Source organism: Cydia pomonella, chromosome 8, assembly GCF_033807575.1.
Source record: "Cydia pomonella isolate Wapato2018A chromosome 8, ilCydPomo1, whole genome shotgun sequence".
Taxonomy (NCBI): domain Eukaryota; kingdom Metazoa; phylum Arthropoda; class Insecta; order Lepidoptera; family Tortricidae; genus Cydia; species Cydia pomonella.
Genome location: NC_084710.1, coordinates 5,926,094 through 5,952,819, shown reverse-complemented (window position 1 = coordinate 5,952,819; position 26,726 = coordinate 5,926,094). Strand labels below are relative to the sequence as shown.

The 26,726-nt window shown below is 36.2% G+C and overlaps 1 protein-coding gene across 1 annotated transcript in view; it reads left to right on the top strand.

Annotated features, from left to right (window-relative positions):
* Nucleotides 1–26,726, top strand: part of LOC133520441 (uncharacterized) — a 267,551-nt gene that overhangs the window by 232,475 nt on the left and 8,350 nt on the right. The window contains exons 5-6 of the mRNA XM_061854854.1: nucleotides 24,293–24,491; nucleotides 26,261–26,367. Coding sequence (XP_061710838.1) covers nucleotides 24,293–24,491; nucleotides 26,261–26,367 — 306 coding nt within the window. The remainder of the gene's footprint in view (nucleotides 1–24,292; nucleotides 24,492–26,260; nucleotides 26,368–26,726) is intronic.

Here is a 26,726-nt window from a genome sequence, read left to right as displayed (position 1 = left end):
CGTTACGTAATCAATTAATCACTGTTTATCGATAACTTTTAACTCAATAATTATTAAACCCCAAAACATCCTTACGTATTTTATATACATACAAACAAAAGCAATTAAGCCCACTTTACACAAAATTCCCATCAAAGTGTCTCGTTCTAATAGCTCTTATGTGTAGTTGTGTACAGAATTTAATTCGCTGTGCATAGCCGCTAATTCCTTGATACAATTAAATAACGCGGTCAGAGACAGGCAACCCCCGAGCCAGTGCAACTGACTGCCTTTGTGATATTCTCGTAGAATTTTATTTTCAGTTCGGGTTATTTAGTTTACAAAAGTGTTAATTGAATTACGCTTACTATTTGAATTGCCCGTGGCCACTTTTTCTTAGTATATGACATTTATTTCAGTTTGAATTACGCTTGTCTCTATTATTTCATATTGTGGCGAATAAGTACTTAGCTTTGTTTTCTAAATGACACTAAATATTTTGTAAACATAGGTACATTTACATATTCCAGGGAAGCGTGGAATCAGACAGAGTTTGAAAATTGAAACCTAATTGTTTAGTAAAACATCGAACCCCTTTACAGTAATAGAGTATTTTCATTGAGCAAATGATGATGATTTCCAATTTCGTATCCGTCGACGGCGACATCCTGACAAGATTTTTATGGTGGGTACCATATAAGAAAATTGATATTCAAATCTGAATTTATGCTAGTAGAAACTATAATTGAATTAGTTTCGTTCTAAAATAAATAAATAACGCGCTAGGAAGCTTATTGGAGATGCGGGAATAGTAAAGGCTTAGATTGCAGAGCCTAGAACACCGTAGAAAGGTAGCTTGTTTATCGGTATTCTACAGAAGTACATTTCGGGGAATGTGCGATGGGATTACATAATCTAATCCCCCATCTCCGTTCTGCCACTGTGGGACTAGATGTGGACTGGTGCTTCACCCTTATGTCGTTAACTCTGCCTGTTATTCGCACTAAATTATAATTCTTTGATTAAGCCTCACTTAGAATACCTAACCGAATTATGGGGTAATGCAGCAGCGTCCAACATAAAAGATCTTCAAATTGCACAGAGCAAAATTATTAAGGTCCTTTTTCATTATGACTATCGGACGCCAACTAAAACTTTATACGAAAAAACAAAAACAATGAACCTCAAACAAATATACTCGTATAAATCCTGTATCCTACGTAAAATATTAAACAAATATTAAAGAAATACAATCAGAAATTAAATTTAGCAAAAAGAGGAAATTCCAAAGGATGAAACTCAGAAATGCTGAAAGCCTTGCCTTACGTTTTCGTAGAACTCGACATGGGACTTGTAACTTAATGTACGATGGTGCCAAATTTTATAATAGTCTACCGACAACCATAAAAGATATAAAAAGTTTCAACAAATTTAAATCGAAATTAAAAACATACATAAAAGAAAATATTCAATAATAACACTTTAGTTACCTGTGCCTTACTTAAAATCACCTCGCATACTCTATAGTACTTCCTTTAACTTAATTATTCATGTGCAAACTAAAGATGTAAACAACTAACTTCTAAATTGATACAGAATACCTTTCATATGTACTTACTAATTATTAAAGATTTAACTAATCTATCAAATAAGTCTGCATGCTTGCTTACTGCTAATATATCATATGTATAGTTAATTGTTGTCTTATGAGTGAAATTTTGTAATTTCTTCAGACAATAAATACTCTTTAAACCGAAATGCGACGCAGCCAGCTTTATCATGCGAACGGCTAAGGAGTGGAATTCACTTGCTGCAAATCTATTCCCAGTCCACTATAACTTCGATCTGTTTAAATCGAGAGTGAATAGACATCTTTTAGGTAAGCATGTTCCATCCTAGACTGCATCGGCACTTACTATCAGGTGAGATTGTGGTCAAGTGCTTACCTTTTCCCAATAAAAAACAAACTCTGTTCTTTTGAATTATGATTCAAATTTCATTGGAGGTAATTTGTACCAGTATTAGGACTTTGAATTGAACCCCAAGAGGTTAAAGGACCTTATAATAGACTTAAGCTCATTCAAAAATATAAATAAAATCCCTAATCATTATTTGATATAACTGCGGGTTCCCTTGCGTCATCTGGATTTGACAGGTTGCTCCAAATTGACAAACAAAAGAAATGAAATTATAGTGATCTCCCATTAAATATAGAAATATGTACTTACAAATAAGTTAAATTTTAACAAAATACTTGGATCACATTCTCATGGTGAACATAAAAATAACAATTGCTCAAAACATCAAAAGTAATTACAATATGAATCTGCTATTCATTAAACTTTACAAGCCTCAATTAGTTTATTTATATTTCATCCCTTTCTTACAAATACGTAAATCAGGATGATAGATAAAGGCAAACGATTAATCGCTGATTGAGGCTTGTAACTGTCCTAGATTATATGTATCCAAGATTCATCGACAAATTTGTATGAACTTATCTTGGACTAACTCAGAGTATTCTTAAATGATGAAATTGATATTCAATAAAAGTATTCGCTGCAAAATAAAAATATCGTCGAAAATTTCGTTTCAAATTGGTTCTCAAAGCAATCTTGCAGTAGTTATTTAACACACCCAAGAATATTAATATAATTCATTTACTTCGCCCCAAAGTTAGATATTGCCGCGTTACACGCCTTCTTTCGGACATTTGTAATTGGGTAGAAATGTAAGTAAGTTAGGGAGGAACAGGGACGTGCTCAGAAGCGGCGTAGTGCCGCGTTTACACTCTGCAATAATAGGCTTGAATTTAATAATGGTGGCTATTCACTTCCCCGTCTACTGTACGTTTGTGTCCGTTACGGGGGCTAGTAGCCTTACCACGAGTTTAACAGTAAGTTACGCAGGCGTTAGCGAATATGTCAGTTTGACACTGATAAGATAAGGCAGTCGTGGTAGACTATATACAGGAATGTCTAATTTTACGTTTCGAATGTATAAATAGTAGTTAAGTGACAGATTTATACGCACACTACTCAAAGCAATGGTTTTTTAAATCAACATTACTTAGCTTTTGTAAATAAAAAATAGTAATGTGAGATTTTCTCCCCAAGCCCCAAAAGTAAGTTTAATAAGGCTTGTGTTATGAGTACTTAGTAGGCAAGTACTTACACTTTAATAGAAAATATCCATGACACAAGAACAAATATTAGGTCCAATCACAAAAATAAATGTAGTTACCTACTATATACCGGAATTTTAACCCTGGACCATCGCCTTCGTAGGCAAGATCGTACAACCTAGATCAAACCGGTCGTCACTTACTGTTATTGTCCAACCAAAAACAACAAGACACATCCTCTCTGTTTTAAGTCGGTTATTCTTTCTCTTTCTTTATAAAGTCGGTTATAATATAAATAATCACGACAGTGTAAAACAGCCGCTGGAGCGCGCGGGTCACGTACAATCCTTTACCACTTACATCTACCTCCAAGTTCCTCTAAGTATTTTTTGTGTTTCCGAAGCAAAATAAATAATCGTTCCATTATAGGGTTGTGTAGTATGCTAAAGTATTCTGTGCGCATGCTTGGGAAGCTGGTTATTTCTTATAAAGGCTTTTGGTAAAACTGTTTACCTTTATCGTTTCTTTTTCATTTCATTATATTTATTCGTTATATTTTATGTTTCTACTTAGTGAGCTCTTGTACAGAATATCACATAGAAAGCTCATGCGATTCTATCATCGATAGTAATTGCTCTGGCATTTTTTCTGGGACGCTAGGTTATTCGAAGCTAGAAAACATCAAGTATTTGAATTTTCTATTTGTGATAGAATTGTGTGATTGCGTCCAGTAGAACTGACACAAGAGAACATCATGTTCTCTTTTGATTGTATTATTTTAGTTTTGGACACTTAGAGACCTTATACACCTCTAAGATTTTATTTTATTTTATTTTAAATTCATTTTATTTTAATACCTATTTTAATGATTCGGACACTTAGAGACCTGTACATCTCTAAGTCAATTTAAATTTATAATTTAGTTTTATAGGTAGGCACTCCTTATGAATAATATGTAGTCGCGTTTATGTGGCGCTATGCCGTCTTTAATGTAACTTACAAGCACAAATGTTGTATCTCACAATTTTTTTATTATATTTATATTAATACAACCCGGCAGCTTGAACATGTCATGCTCGCTTAAAAGTCTTTACTTACGGTGGCGTCGTTGATCGGGTCGCCACTTTCCCGAATGAAGGTTGAGGGAGGCGATGGCTGAGATACACGTCATACTCGTGAACGGGTGCTGTTTGTGGAGACCGGTCTGTTTAAGCTTACACGGGGTACATTTTATGTTAAAGTATGTAACTTTACTTTTGAGTGGCATTAACGTGAGACACTTCATTCGGTTCTTGTCTGTTTTAATTATGTATTTTATTTTTTGTCTTTTAATTATTTATATAAGAATTCAAGCCTTGGCGACCCTCTACATCTCTAAAGATAATTTAATATCTTTTTTTATAATTTATCTCTGACACTTAGAGACTTATACTTCTCTAAAGAATTTTAGTATTTTATGGTTTTATTTTTTTATCATAGTTTTTTTTTGTGTAATTTGACATTTAGAGACAGTATACATCTCTAATAAAGTATTTATTATTTCATCGATTCCATATTTGTAATTGTTTTTTTTTTAATTTTATTGTTTGTAAAAATGGACATGTTAAAGTGCCCCTGTGGCCTATTTGCTGAATAAATGTTTGATATTTGATTTGATACAAGGCCTGGGAACATTTAAGTTGGTCCCAATTGTTATTAACAATTATGAAATAAATCGTCATGAAATAAATTCTTTTATTCAGCCAGACGATAATTCTTCGTAGAATTATTTTAATGTTGGTATGTCTCACGACAGTTTAAATTCGAATTCTTCGTCTATTCCAGTCTTTTTCGTAATGACTCTATTAAAGGACGCGATAAAATCACGAACGAAAGATCACACGCTTCAATCTATTCCCGCTGGTTAAATGGATATAGATGAACGTAGACGCTTATCTTCTTTGACTAACTGTGTATAATATCGATGCAGTCCATTTTCACAAGATTGTGTTACGTCCTTGCGCTTACTTTTATCCCAAACGATAAATGCTTTATGGTTTGTGAATTTTCCAAAGTTAATCAATTGGTTTTCTTTGTTATAGTTTATTTATTTATTTCTTTTTAATTATCTTGGCGGTTTTCGTATATGTTTTAAACCTAGACTTGAAATTTTGCTTTTATTTTTTTTTAAGCACTAAATACTTACTATACACGGTAACACGAGGAACCCGAAAGATTTTAACCACGCACTTCTGAGGCCAAAAGAAGATAAAAATGTTATACGAAAGTATGTAAATTTCGCCAAATAAAAATTATTCAAATTTTTGAATGTATTTTAACATAAAAAGTAAATATTATGGTAAAACTATAAATAAATATATGAATATTATGGGAACATTCATACACAAATTGACTAAGTCCCACGGTAAGCTCAAGAGGGCATATGTTGTGGGTACTCAGACAACGATATGTATATATATTCATATTCATATTTATTTCGTAAATGCATGATACATTACCAAAAAACTGTAACGACTGTAATCCATGGCTCTGGAACAAATACCTGTGCTCGTCACACAAATACATGCCCATACCGAGATTAGGCATAGCTAGGTCAGATCGGCCTGTCATGACTTATAAAGTACAAAATATATTGTGACGAAACAAGACTTCCATATCTTAAAACAAAAACGGAATATTTCCAGATGAAATGAGGACTTACATAAAGTGACCCGTAATGCAAGTTTCTACACGAATAGTCCAAGAAAATGAACACCTTTTTTATTGACAATGCAATGAAATTATCCCAGCACGTGACGGAGGGCTCGTAAATCAAGGGAAGGGGAAATAATAAAAGGCTAGGTGACCCGCCCGGCATGCTCCAGGGTGCTGATATTTATTTAATGTTTTTCTTCGCTGTAAACCCACACAAGATTTTTTCGGAAATCTTCAACATGTGAAAAGGCTTATAAGTATACATCGGGGTTTTTGGTAGGGGAATGTTTTACATTAACCAAACAATAGGTAAAAACTTTAAAAACCGATACTATTTTAACATTTCTAAGCTCATTTGGAGCTTACTACCTATTTTTAATTCATAGATCGGTAATTATTTTACAACAAAGTTATAATTCCACGATCATTCCCGCACCAAAAACCCCGATGTATGAATTTAAGAGAATGTTGTTTATTTTTATGCTGTGATTATTTCATTACTCTTTCTGGAATGATTTATTAACTTAAGCACAAAATTTGCTCTTAAATAAAATATGATACTCGTTACACAATCATCTCTGATGCACTTCAACGTTCTCTTGTTTTTCCCCTAACCATCGAAATTACATCTTTACCTAACATACTTATATGTTTTAACAAGCTGCCGGGTTGAATTACGGTCTTAATATAAGTAATCTAATACATTCATTACAATAAAATTAAATAAAACTAACTAAATTAAATAATACTATTATGAAATGAAAACTAGTTAAACCTAAAAATAAAATTAAGTATAGAAAATAACAAAGGAAAAATAAAAATATACTTACCGACCCATGACACTGGCGTTACCTCTCTGTATCGCAAGGAAGATGCGGTGAGAGAGGTACGCGCCAGTCCTGGGGTCCCCTGTTGTGTCGATCAGCCGCGCCGACAATGCCCTCATGAATGCTTTCATGTCGGCTGACCTGGGACCCAAAGTCTCAACCGCGAACGCCGGAAACTCGTAGTCGTTGAGTAAGGCTGAGTATTTGCGGCGCTTGAGCATCTGGGCCTGGTCAGCCACCCAATGTGGTTGACCCAATGTGGGACTGTGCAAAGGTGTCGACACACGCGTGCGTCCCACACCAGGGCCCTTCCCAGTTTCCACGACACTAACGTAGCGCCGTCGGGACGCTTGCTGTCGTCTCTCGCCATGCCCACGGGTTATAAAACCGCAGGCTCAGACACGGTGGCAAGCGCGCGACGGACCAAATCGTTTATAGTACCGTGGCGATATATTCGACCGGCGCTTCTTAAGCAAGAGAGGCCATGGCGGCCCAGCTGGTCCACACTTTTGCCGCAGGTGCACGTGTGAGGTACACATATTCTGGACCCAAGCCTCAAGTATATTGCTATTCTTAAGCTATTTGGATCCAGAACAGTGCCGATCTGTTTAGCAGGGTAAGCATTCAACCAGTGTCCCGACTCGGGGGCCGAAACCGCCGTGTGCGCGCACGCAAGTGAGACATGGGCTAACTTTAAGCAGTCTAAGATCTTATACATGATATACTACATAATTAACATATGAAAGCACAATGTATATTTTCTACTCATCGACAGTAATGGTTGAATTAAGATTTCGTATACCAAACTATAATTGCGTACTTTTCATGTATGGGCTCACAACTCAACTATAACATTCATTTCGCTGTAGTCAACTATGACTATTGTACTACATTTTTGTCTAGAGAGATACCAATTTTCATTAATTATTTAGTTTTTATAGTAAAAAAAAGTAGTACTCGTATATTTTTCTCAGCAAGCTCTGGTGCCTAAACACGACACTGACTGAAAAGCTCTATATTATATCACGATCGTATAAAATACTATATTAACACTCCGTTCCTAAATTGACGCTGATTTTATTATCAAAATAATTCAAACATAATTATAAAAGGTGCGACATAAACTAACACATATATTCCGGCAGCAATAGAAATAGATCCTGTTTTATTTGTAGCTGCAATAGTATTAGCTTCTAGCTCGTTTGTTTGCTCTCCAATATCCTAATTACTAAGACTGCAGCAATCACTTACTAAGCACTCCCCTGGGCTTAATTTAATCGGGCCACAAACACCGTGTGCATTCATAAAGGAATATACATTTGCATAAACACTGTAAGCCCAACAATCTCCCAGCTCATGTAAATATAGCGGCGCGGACGAAATTCCCTTATAAATAATTTATCAGCGCGTGAGATCGACCTTCTCGAACAGTTTTTGATGATATGTGTTACGTACTAAATTACTTAAATTTGTGGCTCCCCATTTGACGATCTTCGTTAATGTCCGGAAGATTAAAAGATGGTGGTATAAATGAGCAATATAATTTGATCTTTTGATCGGCCTTATAGTGTTCATCACCCAAGGTACACAAGTTGGCGAACACTGCTTAAGTTTCCTAAAAGAAAGCCTGCTACAACATCTCTGCAATTACCAGAAGACAGAGACCAAAAGAGAAGGCGAAACTTCGTCTTCTCCAAGAGAGAAGTCCTGCATACCCTAAACGGTCTGTCTTCTTCCGGGAACTAAGCTATTTAAGCCCACCAACATTATTCCCTAAAAGGCAAGTATTCGCCAAAGTGCCTGAGAGCAGTTGTGAAGCAAGTACTACTATTTACAATACATGATTTTATCGTCACAATAGAAAATAAAATAATAAATAACTTGAACAACAAGAATGCCAGCGAGAAGAAGACATTTGCTTTTGTAGCATAAGGTCAAGGTGAAAACGACAGTTTATAAGGAAATAAATGTGAAAGCCGTAAAAGTATGTGACACGCTCTTACAGCTTTACAAATAAGATCGTGTCAGATATTTTTGCGGCCTTTGTTGTGTAACATATTATTGCAGGTGACTGTATGTATACAAATACGAGAGTTCTTGGCCTATGACGGATTTCCCTGCAATTCATTCTAAACACCAGTCTTCCTGACTTAAGTAGAAATTTCTTTGTCCACGTTTATAACCGCGGTTAAGTCCACGGTTAACCCTTTTCCAGGCCGCACCAATCTACAAGGTTTTCCCAAAAAACCAAATATATTCCAATTAATCCAGCTTTGATGATTCATTTGAAGACAAGTAACGTTTCCTGAAAGTGTAATCTAATTTGAACCTTAAATCGGAATGCTAAAGTTGAAATTCTAATGGCGCGTATGTGGTCGATAAATCGTACTATGCCTGGAAAAGGGTTAAGCTTTTATGGGTGCCTAACAATTATGTGCACAGTTGCCCCATCTAATAAGTATGTCTAATAAGTTAAATACTAGTTAGTATCTAACACGCTCGGAATAACGATTAATTAGGCAATACCTAACGACTTTGAATAACTTCTTCAATTTAGTTACTATAACATATCGAACCCATTCTGCAATGTTACGTTAAAGGATTTGTGCCTCAAGACCACAATTTATTACGGAATGAAATTCTCTAGAAGCTAATATGCGAGCTCGGCCCTGTTATTTCTTGGCTAACGACCGAAGGATATTGTTGTACGGTGTAAGTCTACTAGTATTTTCTTGGCCTGAATTAACTACTTACTTACATTTACAGTAGGAAAACTTAAAGTAGGAAAACAAGGATAGGTTTAATAACCTATCCTTGTTTTCCTACTTTTTCTATGCTAAAGATACAGACAATCCTGCATCCCTCCCCGCTATTTTAATAGTCAACAACTATAATGAAGTCCAGTTCCGCGGCCATCTAGAGGGTAAGGCTAAATTAGCCTCAAAAAAGCTCGGTGTGCTCAACATCGAGACAGTATTTCACACCGGCCCAACGCCTACAGCTTTATAAGGCGCAGGTGCGCCCGCACATGGAATACTGTTCTCATCTATGGGCAGGGGCACCCCAGTACCAGCTTCTCCCTCTCGACCGCATCCAACGAAGAGCGACTCGAATTGTCGACTGCCAGTGCATTTCGGATCGGCTTGACTCCTTGGCGCTGCGTAGAGATGTGGCCTCGCTCTGCATTTTCTATCGCATGTACAACGGGGAATGCTCCGAGGAATTGTTCGGATTAATCCCTGCCGCTTCTTTTCGCCATCGCCCTACGCGACAACATTTCCATCCTCACCACTTAGATGGTTGGCAGTCCTCAACTGTGCGTTTTTCCAGGAACTTTCTGCCTCGCACAGCTAAACTGTGGAATGAACTGTCGCCTACGGTATTTCCGGACCGATACGACCTTCAAACCTTCAAGAAAAGAGCGTACTCCCATCTTAAAGGCCGGCAACGCACTTACAACCCCTCTGGTGTTGCAGGTGTCCATGGGCGGCGGTAATCGCTTACCATCAGGTGATCCGTCTGCTCGTTTGCCTCCTCTACCATAAAAAAAAAATACAATTTCTTAAAAGTTAGAACATCGCTGAAACGAAACAGAGATGGCGGGATGATCGAGATACATTTTGTGAAGAGTGGCAATGACAGAATACTGCTCGTAGTTTTCCCAGAATTTGGGCAGCCAGCGTGATATTCGGCGGCGGTTTAACTAACTTGAAACGGAGCGTGATTATTTCTCGCATGATTTCGGTTTTACTAAATTAACTTTAAATTAACTTTACTTCGTGCCTTCCATTACGGATACTATTTGTCTTGTCAAAATTGTCGAATGTATTGTTCATGAAATACTGGAGAACAAATAGAAAAGTTTAAGTTATCTAGGCCAGCACGTGGTTTCAAGACTACCTATGTGTGATAGAGGGGTTTTGAGAGCTTAACATGTATATTTCATTTCATTTATTCGTTGCAACCATGGTATTACAGATGTTCTTTAAATAGAGTACAATCATGGACCCTACTAGGGCGTAGCAACATTTTTATGTCTAAGTACTTATTTCTAAGGCACACTCTTATAAAATAAATCTGTAAACAACAATGACAAATAGAATAATAGGTAATTAAAATCAAATATTTACAGCATTACAATAATTAAAATCACGTACTATCCATATAAGTAGTGTTATTATTATTATATCACTCTAACATTTATCATGTTCCATTTTTATTAAGTACATAATTATGGCTATTATTAAGTATTTATTTATTCGAATTATTCATAAATTCTTGTAGGTTGTATGGACATTCAGTTAGAAGGTAACTCTTAAGCTTATTTACAAAATTATTATATTTGATTTCATTTTTTATATACTGAGGGATGTGGTTATAAATTCGAATGGACATTGAGTAAGGGAGTTTACTGAACATTTGGAGGTTGGCTGGAATTGCTTGCACAAGTTTATTCCGATTACGCAAGTTATGTAGTTGTGGCTTGGGGTTTTGGATTTTAAACAAGTCTTCGTATTTTCGCACAAATTTACAAGTTTCCAAGATGTATGAGGATGTGAGGGTGAGTATATTTAATTTTGCGAAAAGTGGTTTGCAACTTTTTTCAGTTGTTGTCTTGGCTAGAACTCGTATGCATCTTTTTTGTAGTAAAAATAGGTCATTAATGTTTACACTATTTCCCCACAAAATTATGCCATATTGGAGCCATGATTGTGCAAAAGCATGGTACGCAGATACTGCAGTTTTTAAATTGGTGTTTAATAATATTTGTTTGAGCGCATACGCAAATCTTGATAATTTAGCCGAGATTTTATCAATGTGGGCTTTCCAGTTAAGGTTTTCATCTATGCTCAAGCCGAGTAGTGGGCAGGTGCTGGTTAATTCTAGATTTTGTGATTGGTATGAATAATTAATTTGTAATGATAATCTTTGGTGTGGTCTAAATTGAACTACGTTCGTTTTTTGTAGATTTATAGTTAGGTTGTGTTCTTCAAGCCAAGGTAAAACATTATTAAATATGGTGTCTAGGGTATTAGTAACTTCAGTGGAATTCGTGCTAGAAAACACGATTGAGATGTCATCTGCATAGAGTAGGGATTTGATATTAATAGTGTCAAGTAATTTAGGTAAGTCATTTATATATAGTATAAATAAGATGCAACCCAATACGCTACCTTGTGGGATAGAGCAAGTTGTTCTTATAGTGGATGATCTTATTTTGGATACTGTTTTAGTATTGTCATTGTAGAATTCTATTTCGACTATTTGTTGGCGGTTCCTGAGGTAAGACTTAAACCATTCATACGCAATGCCACGAATACCTACTCCGTATAGCTTATTTATAAGTATATCATGTCGGACTCGATCATATGCTTTGCTCATATCTAGGAGCAACCCGAATGCATATTTTTTATTATCAATTAATGTTAAGGCTTCTTGAACAAATTTATATAATGTTAAGGTAGTAGATCTTTGTTTCCTGAATCCGAATTGTCGTTCATCAAACACGTTGAATTTGTTGCAAAATGATGTAAGTCGATTGGCCATAATGGACTCAAAAATCTTTGAAAAAGTATTGAGCAAAGCAATGGGTCGATAATTTTGGGTGTCTGAGTGGTCTCCTTTTTTATGTACTGGTTTTATTAGTGAGATTTTAAGGCTATCTGGGAATATTCCTGAGGAAAATGACTGATTTATCAGGTCTGTAAGAGGATTTGTTAACTCGGTGGCACATAATTTGACAAGTGAAGGAGGAATTTCATCAATCCCGTAGCTGTTTTTATTCTTTAAATGTTGAATACATTTAAATGTCTCGCAGGGTTGTACCGGCGACAAGAAAAATGTGTTGGTGGTTTGGTTATTGACGGGGCGGCCGCGCGGTGTACTATTTGCAGTAGTTGATCCTACGGAAGCAAAAAAATTATTAAACGTATTCGTCACTAGTTGCGGATCGTTTATAATACCACCGTTTATGTTTAGACTCATATTTTCGGTTTTCTTTATTTTGGCTTTATTAGTTTGTTCGCCAATAATTTGCCACATTGTTTTTATCTTGTTTTTGGATTTGTTAATTTTATTAATATTGTTAATTTTTTTGATATATATACTGCTCGTTTTAGAATTTTATCATATGTTTTAAAATGCTGTTTTAAAACTGGGTCGCCTCTTTGATGCATTAATATTTTTAGTTGGCGTTTGTGTTCTGATGAAACTTTCAATCCCCGGGTTAACCATTGCCTTTTTGGTTTGAGTTTTGGTTTGAAAGGTTTTTTTGGAATGCATTGATCAAGTAGGTTTTTAATTTCATCATGGAATCGGTCAAAATTTTCGTTTATGTTACTTTGAGGGTTAAATAAAGATGTAAATTTAATGTTTATCGTACTTTCAAAGGAGGAATGCACTACGCACTTAATGAACTGGTCAACGTGAAATATGGTGCTGGCAGCTGTCATCACGTAAAAAACTGACAATCTTGTCATACAAACAACTCAAACAAGTTATAACAAACTATCATTTCGTCGAGAGAGGGTAATTCCACGAGACTGTAACGTCAGTTACCAATTCTTTCGTTGACTGACGTTACAGTCTCGTGGAATTACCCTAGACAGTTAGGTGCAACCAGCCCTAAATCTGTGGTCGAAAAAACTCCACCAAGAAAATCTATAAGTATATCGTGTCATTCACGACGACGCATGCCTTGACTCGTATTGTCATGTTATTAAAGGCTACATTTGACAAATCTGCGCGTCATCGTGGATGACATGAACTATATTTTATGTACAGCATGCCCCGTTATCTTCTTTACGTGGTCCAGACTCGATGTTATGCGGCGCTAATCATTTCTGTTAAGTTGTTTTAGTGTTTATTAAGTAATTGTATCTATTGATATTGACTTGCTTAAAAGGCACGCGCATAACGCGTAAACTTCAACTTCAAGTCTAAAATAAAACATGATTTGCGCTAGGCGCCCTATTAAATATCGGCCTTGTTATCAGCTATACATTAGTAGTTAAATACTGTTATTCTTTTCTGTACTTAGGAGATATAGTCTGTCCTATATCTCCTAAGTTTATAGTTCCGAGCTTCTAGTAACTTGAGACGTGTATTGTTCCAGACAGAACTGCTTTGTGGTGTCAACACAACTGCTAGTTTCTGAAATAGCAATTAGTGAAGGAATACTTATAAAGACGACATTTTCTCTAGTGTTTGTGTTGAAAGTCCTCTTAAGCAGATTCAAACTGTGAAATTATTAATGAGATTCTAGGTAACGTAACATAAAGGACATGACAAGCTACTTAAAACAAGTTCAAAGGAAATTTTAATTAAATTAAATAATATGATGTTCGTTAATATGTGCCATCACGGCACTTAGCAAGAAAATACATTTTAGAAATCTACATACTTAATTCAGAGTCAAATTTTATAAAATGTATTTCAAAATAAGAAACAACTAAACAGGCCAATTGGAACGTGCACTGACATCAAACCGATATTAGAATGATATTGGAATTTAATCAGTTATTTAGCTGTTATTCTCGGTCGCACTTATACTTGTGCAGATAAATCTGAGCGAAATAAAGGCGCGAATGACAGCTAATTGATATGATTCCAATATCATTCTTATATCGGTATGATGTCAGTGCACTTTCGAATTAGCCTGAAAGACTTATAAACTGAAATAGATGTCATATGAGGTAAGGTGGGGTAAGACTATCACCGGGACAAGACAAACACTTGGTTATTTAGTTAGTTCTTCTGTGCATTTTCCGCAAATCGACAACCATCATGCCTATTTTGCTTAAAACGAGGTAGCGTTACTATAACCACCCCAGCTTGTAGGGAAAGACAAACACTTGTAGGGAATCCTCATACTGTTAGTCTTGCCCCGAGCAAATTAAACTATGTTCGTCTCGTCTTACCCCACCTTACCTTACTAAAGAAAAAGTGACGAAGCCCTTCCATGGCTTGACTAGTGGATAATAATGAGAATTCTTTAAAAAATAAATCTAAACATATGATAGAAATAACTTTATTTGTTCCCAAAACACAGTCAGCTAAAGACTTATTGGTAAAAGTAAGAGTAAATATACGCTATAGATCTATATCATCAAGCGGCCGAGATTCCCTGAACACTAGTGTAATAAAACGGCACTAAACCTTTGCTCTTAAAATGCCAGTTTATTAGGGTCTAACGATCTTCATTACAGTCCTTTTTACAAGGCGAAAAGCAACAATGGTAGAAACGAATTGCGGCTGGGGAAATGTTCATTTTATACTTTACTCCTTCCTAGTTTTACATAAACACTTCGGGATTGTGTATTTTCTGCCGGTGGTTGAGTTTGTGACAAAAGTGATGAAAAAAGCATTTTTAATGTATTTCAATTCATCGGCCGGACATATTTTATAAATTCTTTTTTTAATTTGATACTTCACAGTTGGTCCCATTGTCATCAAGTCGAGATCTGAGGTTGATGTTTTTAACTCATATACCTAGTTCCTCTCCTAGTGCAATATTTAGTGAACTAAACTGCACATGAAGTACTCAATAGGACCTTATGAAGATTGACGCTTAATAACATGAACAAAATGTCGTATTTTATAGGAGCACCGCCAGAGTATATTTTTTAAAGAATCGACACAATTGATCTTTCCGTTCGCGCTTCATTTCCTGTGCACTAACTTTTCAAAACACATGGGAGATTGTCTGCCGACAAAAATTACCGACGAGCAATAAATTTTCCGCCGCTAGGCTTTAATTTCCTTTGCCAGGCAATTGATTTTCTCTCGGAAAATAGACTTTACTTCCGGTGTTATTGTTTGGTATTTTTCTTTTTTTTAAGTAGCGTACTCATCAGCTTTGCAGTGGGCGATAAAAGGCTGAGATGATGTTTTTTTTTTTTGTGATTTTTTTAAAGAATGACATGAATTCACTGATAAAAGTACAGTTTATTCGCTGATTATATGTCACTACCACAATTCTAACAAATTCAACGACACCTCATATGTCAAAAACCGTTCAACCGTTCAGGCTGTATAGGGCGTGCCAAAGAAATGGACATACCTACATACATACGTTCGAAAAACATTACCCTCCTTCTGACGCAGTCAGTCGGGTACAAAAAATGCATACTGGCGGCACCTAGTAAAAGTGATACTACAATAAATAATGAATGATTAAATAGGATTAAACATAAACCTTTCCAATACAATAAGTTTTTGACAAAAATTTCATTTTGGTATAAGCTTTTATCGCTGACTGTACTTTTCTTACCACAGTCAACAAATACTCATTGAGACAATTCTAAAAATCCCAAACACAATTAGGTTGCGTTGTTTCATCACAGAGTTCCTATGGCCACCTCCTGTCTCCATCATCAGATCAGCTCGATGGTACCATAATATATATTGCATTCCCCCGACCCGACACATAAGTATGCAAATTTTCAGCTCAATCGGAAATCGGGCAAAATTTGACCCTCATATAAATAATACATACTAACAGGGCAAAGTTAAATAAAAGCTTTTAAAAAGGAAAGCACGCGTTTCATAATTACGTGTACTTGTCTTATCTTATTATCTAAAATGTTTCGGAGACCTCATGGTCGTAGCAACTTCAACCACGACCAACACAATAAATGTGTAAGAAACAAAGGTACCTCATACCATAAATATTCAATAAATGACGACCGGTTTGGCCTAGTGGGTAGTGACCCTGCCTACGAAGCTGATGGTCCCGGGTTCAAATCCTGGTAAGGGCATATATTCGTGTGATGAGCATGGATATTTGTTCCTGAGTCATGGATGTTTTCTATGTATTTAAGTATTTATAAATATTTATATATTATATATATCGTTGTCTAAGTTCCCTCAACACAAGCCTTATAGAGCTTACTGTGGGACTTGGTCAATTTGTGTAATGTCCGATAATAAAATAAAAAAAGTTATATCAACATTAAAGGTGCTGTCAGCATGACTGTTTGCAGCGTCGACGTGGGCTCGTCTTTATCTCTTAAAAAATAAGTGATGGTTTGAAAGTTGTACTATTCGCTATATCGTTGTCTAAGTACCCTTACCTACAACACAAGCCTTATTGAGCTTACTGTGGGACTTGTCAATTTGTGTAATAATGTCCTATAATATTTATTTATTTTATTTATACCTGGCTCAAGTTCCGGTATAATCGGACTTTATATAGGCACGGCCAACACCCAGAGTGTGAAAATATCAGTACAATGTAACAAGAACATTCGAGCGAACTCACTGGAAGACTATCAGGTTGTAATGCCCTCAGTTTGCGAAGGAGATTTAAAGACAAGTCAGGTTTTTGTCGCCACTGGCATGGGGCCAGGAAACTTAGCCACTTGAGACCTGATTGTGCGGAGCATAGCTTGGATTAGGTTAGAAAAATATTGCTTTCGCGGTTTTTCAGTTTGAGAAACTTTGCTACGCGACTTGACTCTTGGATCGAGTAAAGCGAAGATTTTACATTTACATACAACTAAGAACATCCTGCATTTAAGTTTTGAAAATGAAATTTGGTATGAGGTTAGGTAGACCTAACCTCATACCACCGTCGTCGTCGTTGTCGTGGTAGACCACGAACACTAGCCGTAGCATTGATTAAAAAACGAAAACACGATAAAAATCGGTAAGGTACCGTAAAAAGTAATCTAATCACAGTATATTACATTATTTTATATGGCAAGTGACAGTTGTCTTTCTCATTGAAAGAGTTTTTCAATAGGTAGCTGTTATCGCTGTTATGCGTAGTAGGTTATATTTATAGACACATAGTACATTACTGAGGCCGGGAAAACGAAGGGTTGCAAGTCAAGTAGATATAGACGGCCGAGCGTAGCGAGATCGATAGGGATACGCGGCCGGCAACCCCGTTTCTCGCCGAGATTTGTATAGGTCTTTTCTCAAACTTGCAATGAAATAATAATAAAAATAGAATGATGATGATTGTTTCATCTCCTAATGTGATAGGTAATAACCTATCACATTACCTATTATCACCTATCGGGGTTGCTCTGAATACAGAGCATGGGGTATTGAAGGGAAACAAAAATTTGATTATTTTGGCGCTACTACGACGTACGCCATTTGCGCGCAAACTGTTTTCAAGTAATGCATTTTGACCAGTAGACAGCATTTTTCAACATCCCGTTCTAAAGTAACTCTGTTTTATTTACTAACAGTTTTTTTCTAATTAGGAATACTACATATTCCCTAACATTCGTATTCGCATTCGGACATTCGCATCCTGGCCATGCGGATTCGCATTTGTATTCGCGAATGTGAAAATTGCAACATTCGTGATATCCCTGGTAGGATTATGTAATACACGTAACAGTAAAACGAAAAGGATTCTCTTGAAATTAATTCTCCTGTTGATTCTCTTGAAATTAAAAAGATTGTAAACAGCTTAAAAAATAAGAAAAGTTCAGGGTACGATGAAATACCAACACAAATTGTTAAAGCATGTATACATTACATAGTTGAACCCCTCGTGTACATAATAAACTTAACGCTCGAGACTGGATGTTACCCGGATGACTTAAAACAAGCCATTATAAAACCATTACATAAGCAGGGCGCAAAAACTGAAATGGGAAATTTTAGGCCAATAGCTCTACTGCCAACGTTCAGTAAGATATTTGAAAAGGTGATACATGAACGTCTAACACGGTTTTTATTAAAGAATGATATACTAAACCATTCACAGTTCGGTTTTCAAAAAGGCAAATCAACAACATTAGCCATCTTTTCAATATTTAAAAATATATGGGACCAAATAAATACGGGAAAAGCCTGCGTTGCTTTAATGCTTGATATGTCAAAAGCATTCGATTGTGTTGTACATGACATAATGCTACAACAGTTAGAGCATATTGGCATTAGAGGAAATGCCCTAAAATTGTTCCAGAGTTACTTGTGTGGTAGAAAGCAGGCTCTACAATTGGATAGTTACAATAAGCAAAATAAAACTATAGAGACACTGTTGTCAGGCTATGAGGAAGTAGTTGTTGGCGTACCTCAAGGAAGCGTACTTGGGCCGCTCTTATTCCTTATATATCTAAATGACTTTCCCACTATAGCGAACCAATTGTGTGTTCTGTTTGCCGACGACGCCACCATATTTTTCTCTTGTGATCGTTCCAATATTACTTTTCAAAGGGATATAAATGTAGCTCTCACTAAAATTATAGATTGGCTTAACCAGTTAAATCTCAAATTAAATCTAAATAAAACCAAGCTTATTCAGTTTAGAAACTATGGGACCTCTCCTGTCTCTTTAAGTATTTCGGAATCAGGAACCACTATAGAAGAAGTAAACAGTATTAAATTTCTAGGTGTACAAGTAGATTCACATTTAAAATGGAAGACTCACATCGAACAAATAAACAAAAAACTATCCAAAAACTGTTACGCTTTATCCATACTAGCAGAGAATTGCTCTGAAAATATAGTTATTAGTGCCTACTATGGTAACGTGTATCCTCTATTAACCTACGGAGTTATTTTCTGGGGTAATTCTGTGGATGTGAATAAAACATTCATACTCCAAAAAAGATGCCTAAAAATAATTTATCGAATGAATTTTAGAGATTCACTTCGAGACGTTTTCCGAGAGAAACGTTTCCTTACACTGACCGGAATCTATATTCTAGAAGTAAGTTTATTTGTAAAAAAACAGCCTAATTATTTTACAGCTCTCTCTTCAACAAAGTGCAACGCTAGGACGCAATATAGATATAATATTATGCTACCAAAAATAAACACATCCATATTCAAAAAGAGCACTTTTGTAACAGCAATTCAGGTATTTAATCACCTTCCAGCTGATATTAAGGCACTCGAAGGTAACCGATTCCGGGTAAAATTGAAAAACTGGTTACTTAATAAATCATTTTATAGTTTAAAAGAATATTTTGAACATTAATTGGTATGTTATTAATTATCTTTGCATGCTATTTAAGTTTAGTTCATAAGTTATTTAAGTATTGCATACCCGAAATGGGTAACTGTTGGAACGAATAAATTGTATCAGGATTACCATCTACAAATGTACACAGTACTGCAATAAATCATTCTTATTCTTATTCTTAAGGAACCGAATGAAATTACTTCTGTCAATTTACGCTATTTACAGAAGTGGCTCGCATTTATAGCTAAAAAAACTTCGTCAAAGGACTTTAAGTACTTAAACTCCGCAATATTGATAGAAGTTGTAACAGAATCGCGTACTTTTAAAAGTCCTCAGTGGAAGTTACACAATGGGGGACCAGCTGCCGTAGTTAACAGCGACAAAGAGAAATACTTTCCGATTGAGTTCATAACAAGGCAGTATACCAACAAAAACAATATTTTAACATTAACCAGTTATTTCATACACCGTTAATCTATTATAGGTTTTAGGTGCATGAGCTTAACGTCGAATTTTCGAAGTCATGCATGTTTTGATACGAGCCTGTGAAAGTACATTTGCAACTAAAACTTTTTCCGCTCCGAGGGGACTTAATTATATTTTGCAACAAATGTGTCCAATTTCCCGACGTTTCACTTGCACTGGAGTATAATGTAACGCTTGTTCGCACTTCAATTAAATTGTTTATTGTACCCATATTATATTTACTATTTTATGTTTTTTGTATTATATAGCTCTGGAAGGCTCGCGTTAAGCCGTAAAAGTGCATGGCGACTGTACAGCGGTTATGTTGCTATGGATGGAACGTTGCCTATGGACGCGCGGAGTGTCTCTTTATTGGCACACACACCTAAGTAAAAGATACAACCGAATAAAAAAGCGGCCAAGTGCAAGTCGGACTCGCCCATGAAAGGTTCCGTACCATTTATGACGTATTAAAAAAAACGACTAACTAGATCTCGTTCAAACCAATTTTCGGTGGAAGTTTGCATGGTAATGTACATCATATATTTTTTTTAGTTTTATCATTCTGTTATTTTAGAAGTTACAGAGGGGGGAGGGCACATTTTACTACGTTGGAAGTGTCTCTCGCGCAAACTATTCAGTTTAGGAAAAAATGATATTCGAAACCTCAATATCATTTTTGAAGACCTATCCATAGATATCCCACATGTATGGGTTTGATGAAAAAAAAACATTTTGAGTTGCAGTTCTAAGTACGGGGACCCCCAAAATTTGTTGTTTTTTTTGTTTCTATTTTTGTGTGAAAATCTTAATGCGGTTCACAGAATACATTTACTTACCAAGTTTCAACAGTACAGTCCTTATAGTTTCGAAAAAAGTGGCTGTGACATACGGACGGACAGACAGACATGACGAATCCATAAGGGTTCCGATTTTTGCCATTTGGCTACCGAACCCTAAACACAATTGATTTAAGATAGAGGAGAGAGCAGGCAATCTTATTGCTAAAAAGCGATCTCTTCCAGAGAACCTTCGGGTAGCAGAAATAGAGAATTTAATGTAAAAATTGGTGATGCAAAAAACGGTATAACCATTTAGTTTTCGTATTACTTCTTAGTAAACGTGGTAACGACGTAAGCGACGGGACCATATTGTACGGTGTTTTGTGTAAAGCTTTTATTTAATGAAACCCTCCATTATGCGTGGTCTCATACGCACTTTTTAAATATATTTCCAACTAGTAACAGAATGTTGGACCCGGGTACGTCCTTAAACTACGTCCAGAAGAGAGGTATGGGCATTGTGAATGTCATCTCACTTTGTGTGGTAGGGCACAGCACAGCGGATGTCATTCCAGATCTAGAGCAGAGCCCAACTGGAGAAGTACCTCCACCTTACAGAAAATCGCAGCCAAATAACACTAGACCCTACTCATAGTGTTGTGTTCCTGCCGGTGAGTAAGGTTGCCAGAGCTCAACAAGGGGTGGGAGGGGGTTAGGGTCGGCAACGCGCATGTAACTGTACATAGGCAAGCGTACATAGGCTACGGATACTGCTTACCATCAGGCGGGCCGTATGCTTGTTTGCCACCGACGTAGTATAAAAAAAAAAAAAAAATGTAATACACATACAGTTTAATGAGGTAAAAATACCAATATTTACTATATACCTACAGTAGGTACAGACCCGAGTAAACAACCCATAACCATCGGAGTTGCATTTCCGCCGCAAGCCAGTTACAGCACAAGTTGCTGGTGCTAACTGAAATTTCTTTTTTCCATGTTACAACGTGTTAGTTAGCGAGCACTCAATTCAACTGAAGTTTAAAGCCGATTGTAGGGTCCAACTTAGAATTTTAGTTAGTTTTAATCATGTTTTAATCATACTCTTTTGAAAAACAAACAATGCTGGGAATATGATAGTTGATTGTATTTGGTTCTTTATGAAGTACCTAATAAATGGGTCGAAAATTATAACAAATGAAAAACCTTCGTATTTAGAGAATACATTTAGGGCCGGTACAGACGGACTGCAACTCGACTGCAACTTGTATGGGAACTGCACGTCGACGTTGCAGTTGGAGTGCAGTCGGCATGCAGTTCCCATACAAGTTGTAGTCGGGTTGCAGTCCGTCTGTATCGGCCGTTAAAGTGTTCACTCTATTACACATGGCTACCCTTACTTACTTATTAAATAATAAGTTGTACGGGATATACACTACAACTTATTAATTATAAGTTTTGAGAGCTTTTAATACTTATTAAGTTTAAAACTTATTTCGCATATCTCGGTTATAAGTTACTTATTATTACAAATGGGGTTTTGTTCTTATCCAAGTATATAGTGAGCGCACTAAGTTTAGGAGGTTTTTAAATGAATGAGGTAACTACTGATTATTATTCTTGTACAAACCGATCTAAAAAAAAAACAAAATGAAAGGGTTATCAATTTGATTTATTTATTATTTTTTATTTATTTATTCTATATTAAAATACATTTAATATCAAATATCAAATATCAAACATTTATTCAGCAAATAGGCCACAGGGGCACTTTTACATGTCCATTTTTACAAACAATAAATTAAAAAAAAAAAACAATTACAAATATCGAATCTATGAAATAATAAATACTTTATTAGAGATGTATACTGTCTCTAAATGTCAAATTACACAAAAAAAACTATGATAAAAAAATAAAACCATAAAATACTAAAATTCTTTAGAGATGTATAAGTCTCTAAGTGTCAGAGATAAAATATAAAAAAAATATTAAATTATCCTTAGAGATGTAGAGGGTCGCCAAGGCTTGAATTCTTATATAAATAATTAAAAGACACAAAAATTAAAACAGACAAGAACCGAATGAAGTGTCTCACGTTAATGTCACTCAAAAGTAAAGTTACATACTTTAACATATTAACCTGTACCCCGTGTAAGCTTAAACAGACCGGTCTCCACAAACAGCACCCGTTCACGAGTATGACGTGTATCTCAGTTAAAGTAACAGAAAAGCGCCGTGAAACCCTATCGGGTTTGTATCTTTAAATGTTGAAAGCGTTCATTAAAATTTTAGGTTTTGGCATAAACCATAATAGGTAAACCGTTAAATCAATCTGTAGATGTTGTAGATTGTTTTGCTTTGACCAACAAAAAAGCTTTTAAGATGTGGAAAGATTTGAACATGCCTATTAAGGGTACAAGAAATTAGAGTTTAATGTATATTATGTATTACAATAAATCAACAAAAAGTTTTTGACCCAAATGAAACGTTTAATATATCAATGCAAAGTCAAATTAAGCTATAATAATATTAAAACAACCACTAAGTAGTTTGCAACAGATTGATGTAACGAGCCTCACAGAAATACAATCACGTAACGCCATCGCGAGTGATTGATGCTCAAGATCTGTTCCTGTCATATTGCCGTCATAAATATTAAACACTACTCATTTTCATTGCTGGCAAGCTATGCATTATTATTGGGCTACTTGCATACAACGGCAATTGGACTAGAAATGATGCAGGCAACAATATATTCTTGGATGGAAATTTTATAAATATTATTTGCTAGAAGTTCTTCAAGGTACGGTCACGTCTGAAAAATATCGGTACGAAAAAAGTGCCAAAAATATTTATACACGACTTTATTGCCCATATATTAAGGTAGTGTATACCTAGTTTTGGCATATTTTTCGTATCGATATTTTCAGACGTGAATGTACATCGGTGATTATCGAGCACTTATACCACATCCGATCAACTTACTTAATCAAATAGAGAGATATTTTTGTGATATAGGAGGCAAACGAACAAACGTATCGCCCGATATAAGCAATTACCGTCACCCATAGACACCCGCTGGTCTTTAGGCTGGGAGTACGCTCTTTTCTTGAAGGTTTAAAGGTCGTATTGGACGGAAATACTTACCGCGGAGAAATACTTCTGGAGAAACGCACAGGTGAAAACTATCAACCATCTAAGTGGTGAAGAACAAATTGTTGTCGCGTAGCGTAGAGCGATGGCGGAAAAACCAAACTGGTGAAAGACCGCTCAGGGCCGAGTAAAATGCCTGTACGTCTCGTGTACGTGACCAGTAACCAATTTAATTAAATGGATTGTACAAGCCTAATTAGGATTTTAGTTGAAACTCAAACTGTATTATACCTTATTACTTTGTTCTTCGGAGTTAAACATCTGTAAATTTGTAGAAGTGAGACGATGTATCTTAAATAAATAACCGATTTTCTAAGCGCAATTTTTCCTTTCTAGGACGTCATCCGTCTGGAGACTCAGTACTGGTCGTTAGTGGAGATCCCTCGACAGGAGAAGGCGGAGACGGTGCCGGCCTTCGTGCTGCGCGCGTGCGCCATCATGGAGAAGACGCAGAAGTCTGGAGAAGGAGTCAAGACCTCGTCCAAGCTGGCCGAGGAGGCCGCTGATCGGAGGGACAGGATAGAAAGGCTGAGCGGTAGGTGTTTCAAGTTATTTACACTTATGAAAAAAAGTTTGCTCATGAAGCTCTTGTAGGACTCTCAAAATATCTTCGGTCGGATTATAGGTAGAACAAGGTTCACAAATCTGAAATCAAATCCGTTTCTGGTTTCATGTGGGCTGGGTATACGACTAAACCAACATTTTGGATGAAATGTTGTATTCCCTATAAAGAATCCTAGACTTTCTACACACACATTACCTGAAATAAAACATTTTATTCGTCAAGCTTTTACTCGTAAGTCCACATTCACGTAATAGTATTCAAAGATTGAAATAAAGTAAAACACAGCGGCATACCGCACTGAGAAATAGTTGTCAGGGAGCTTATGCCGGCTTCAGAGTAAGTCGAGCGATCCTCTTTGAATCCTCAGGGAAAAACATTCATTTTCTCGATATCATCCTAAAGAAGTTCCTATTAATTTTCTCGTTTCTTTTATCGTGAAATAACGCTTAAAATAATCGTTAATAATTCCCACTAAAAGAGATTACCACTTAAATCCTCTCTGAATATGGTCGGATGGATTGAACTATGGAGCAGCCAATAAAGTATATTTCACCACACCAACTGGTAAGGCCCTCGTGATTGTTCCAAAACTAATGAGAAAGTTGCATTTTATCCACATGTGGGGCAAAGTAATCAGATGCAAATTTTGAGTTGTTGCCTTATGTTAGCTGGTAGAATTAACTGTTAAATCTCGCAAATAAGGTAGCAATTCATACACATAATAATAAAGTTTTTAATAAGAATTTAAGTTACTGCCCGTATTTATTGCTATTTATACAAAGGTATTTTTTTCTGAAACTGAGAATATAGAGTTACTTAGAATCAGCGGATAATTAGTATAACTGTCGTGAAACCCTTTCTTTACGAAATTGCAAGTTCACCCTCTAAAAGTATTCGCAATTTTACAAAACAAATAAATTGGACAATGTTCAACTTTGGGAAATGTTATCTCAGATGTAAACTAAGCCCCCATCTAATACTTAATGGCTCAAAAATGCGAGCGCCGCCACTCCCAAGCCCCGAGCTTTACATTTGGCCGGCGCCTGCAGTGGCACTCTTGCAAAAATAAAGTGTAGCCGTATGGACATTAAATTTGCCTAAACCGCCTCCGATAACAAGGCTGGCCCGCAGCCAACTTTTAGCTTTCTAACGTTTGTTGAGAAACGTGACCGTCCCGGGTCCAATAGCAAAGCCTAATTACATTCCGACACCCGGGACTCGCGTTAGATTGTTGATTGCAAGAACAAAAAGTTACAAGTAAAGTGGAAAACTAATTGAATTAAAATTGAATGAGTTTGTGGATCCCGAGGTAAACAATCAAATTGGCGAGCCCGAAACTGTTGTTTGCAAAGGACCGCCTACGCCAAATGGCAAACGGTCTCAACTTTAATCGTACCTATGTGGTTATACCTGTATACAAAGAAAAATCCCGTCCCTTTGCATGTTAAAAATAATTATTAATTGTACTTCAAATTGTGTATGACTGTTTGTTTCTAAATAAATAAATAAAAATGTCTGCACTTCACCTTATAAAACAAAGTCCCCCGCTACATCTGTATGTATGTTTGTATGTTCACGATAAACTCAAAAACTACTGAACAAATTTTCCTGCGGTTTTCGCCTATTAATACTTAGGGTGATTCTTGAGGAAACTTTAGGTGTATAATTTTCTTACCCCTGCGACGCCGGGGTGCGTGGCTAGTACTTTATAAATAACGTTTTGCTGACGCCATTTTCAGATATGACAACATCCCAAATAGAAGCCGAGAATACGCAGATGACAAACGACTTGTACCGCCTCCTGAAAAAGTACACCGGGTTAAGAAATCTTATAAGAGAATTAAAGGTAACCTAATTTAAGACTTAATGAATAAAGTTTTTAAATTCCTTTAGTCCTTCCGACGTTCCGACTAACCAGTCTCGGGCCGAAGGCAAATATTTGACTACAACACTAAGCATTTGTCGAGATTTAGCGTGACATTAAAAACTTTCTCTTCTTCTATAGAATAACGTAATTTGGCGAGAAATGACCAGCAGATTAAAATATTTTATGTACAAGCGATGAATAGAATTCTTGCTAAATAAACTGAACTCCAACAGCTTAGTTGAGTGATATTTCATCACAGTTGCTTCAGTCTAAGCAATGCAAGTTAAGCTTGAGCTTGAGAGACGTCTCATTGACGACGCGATACAAATCGCGACTTC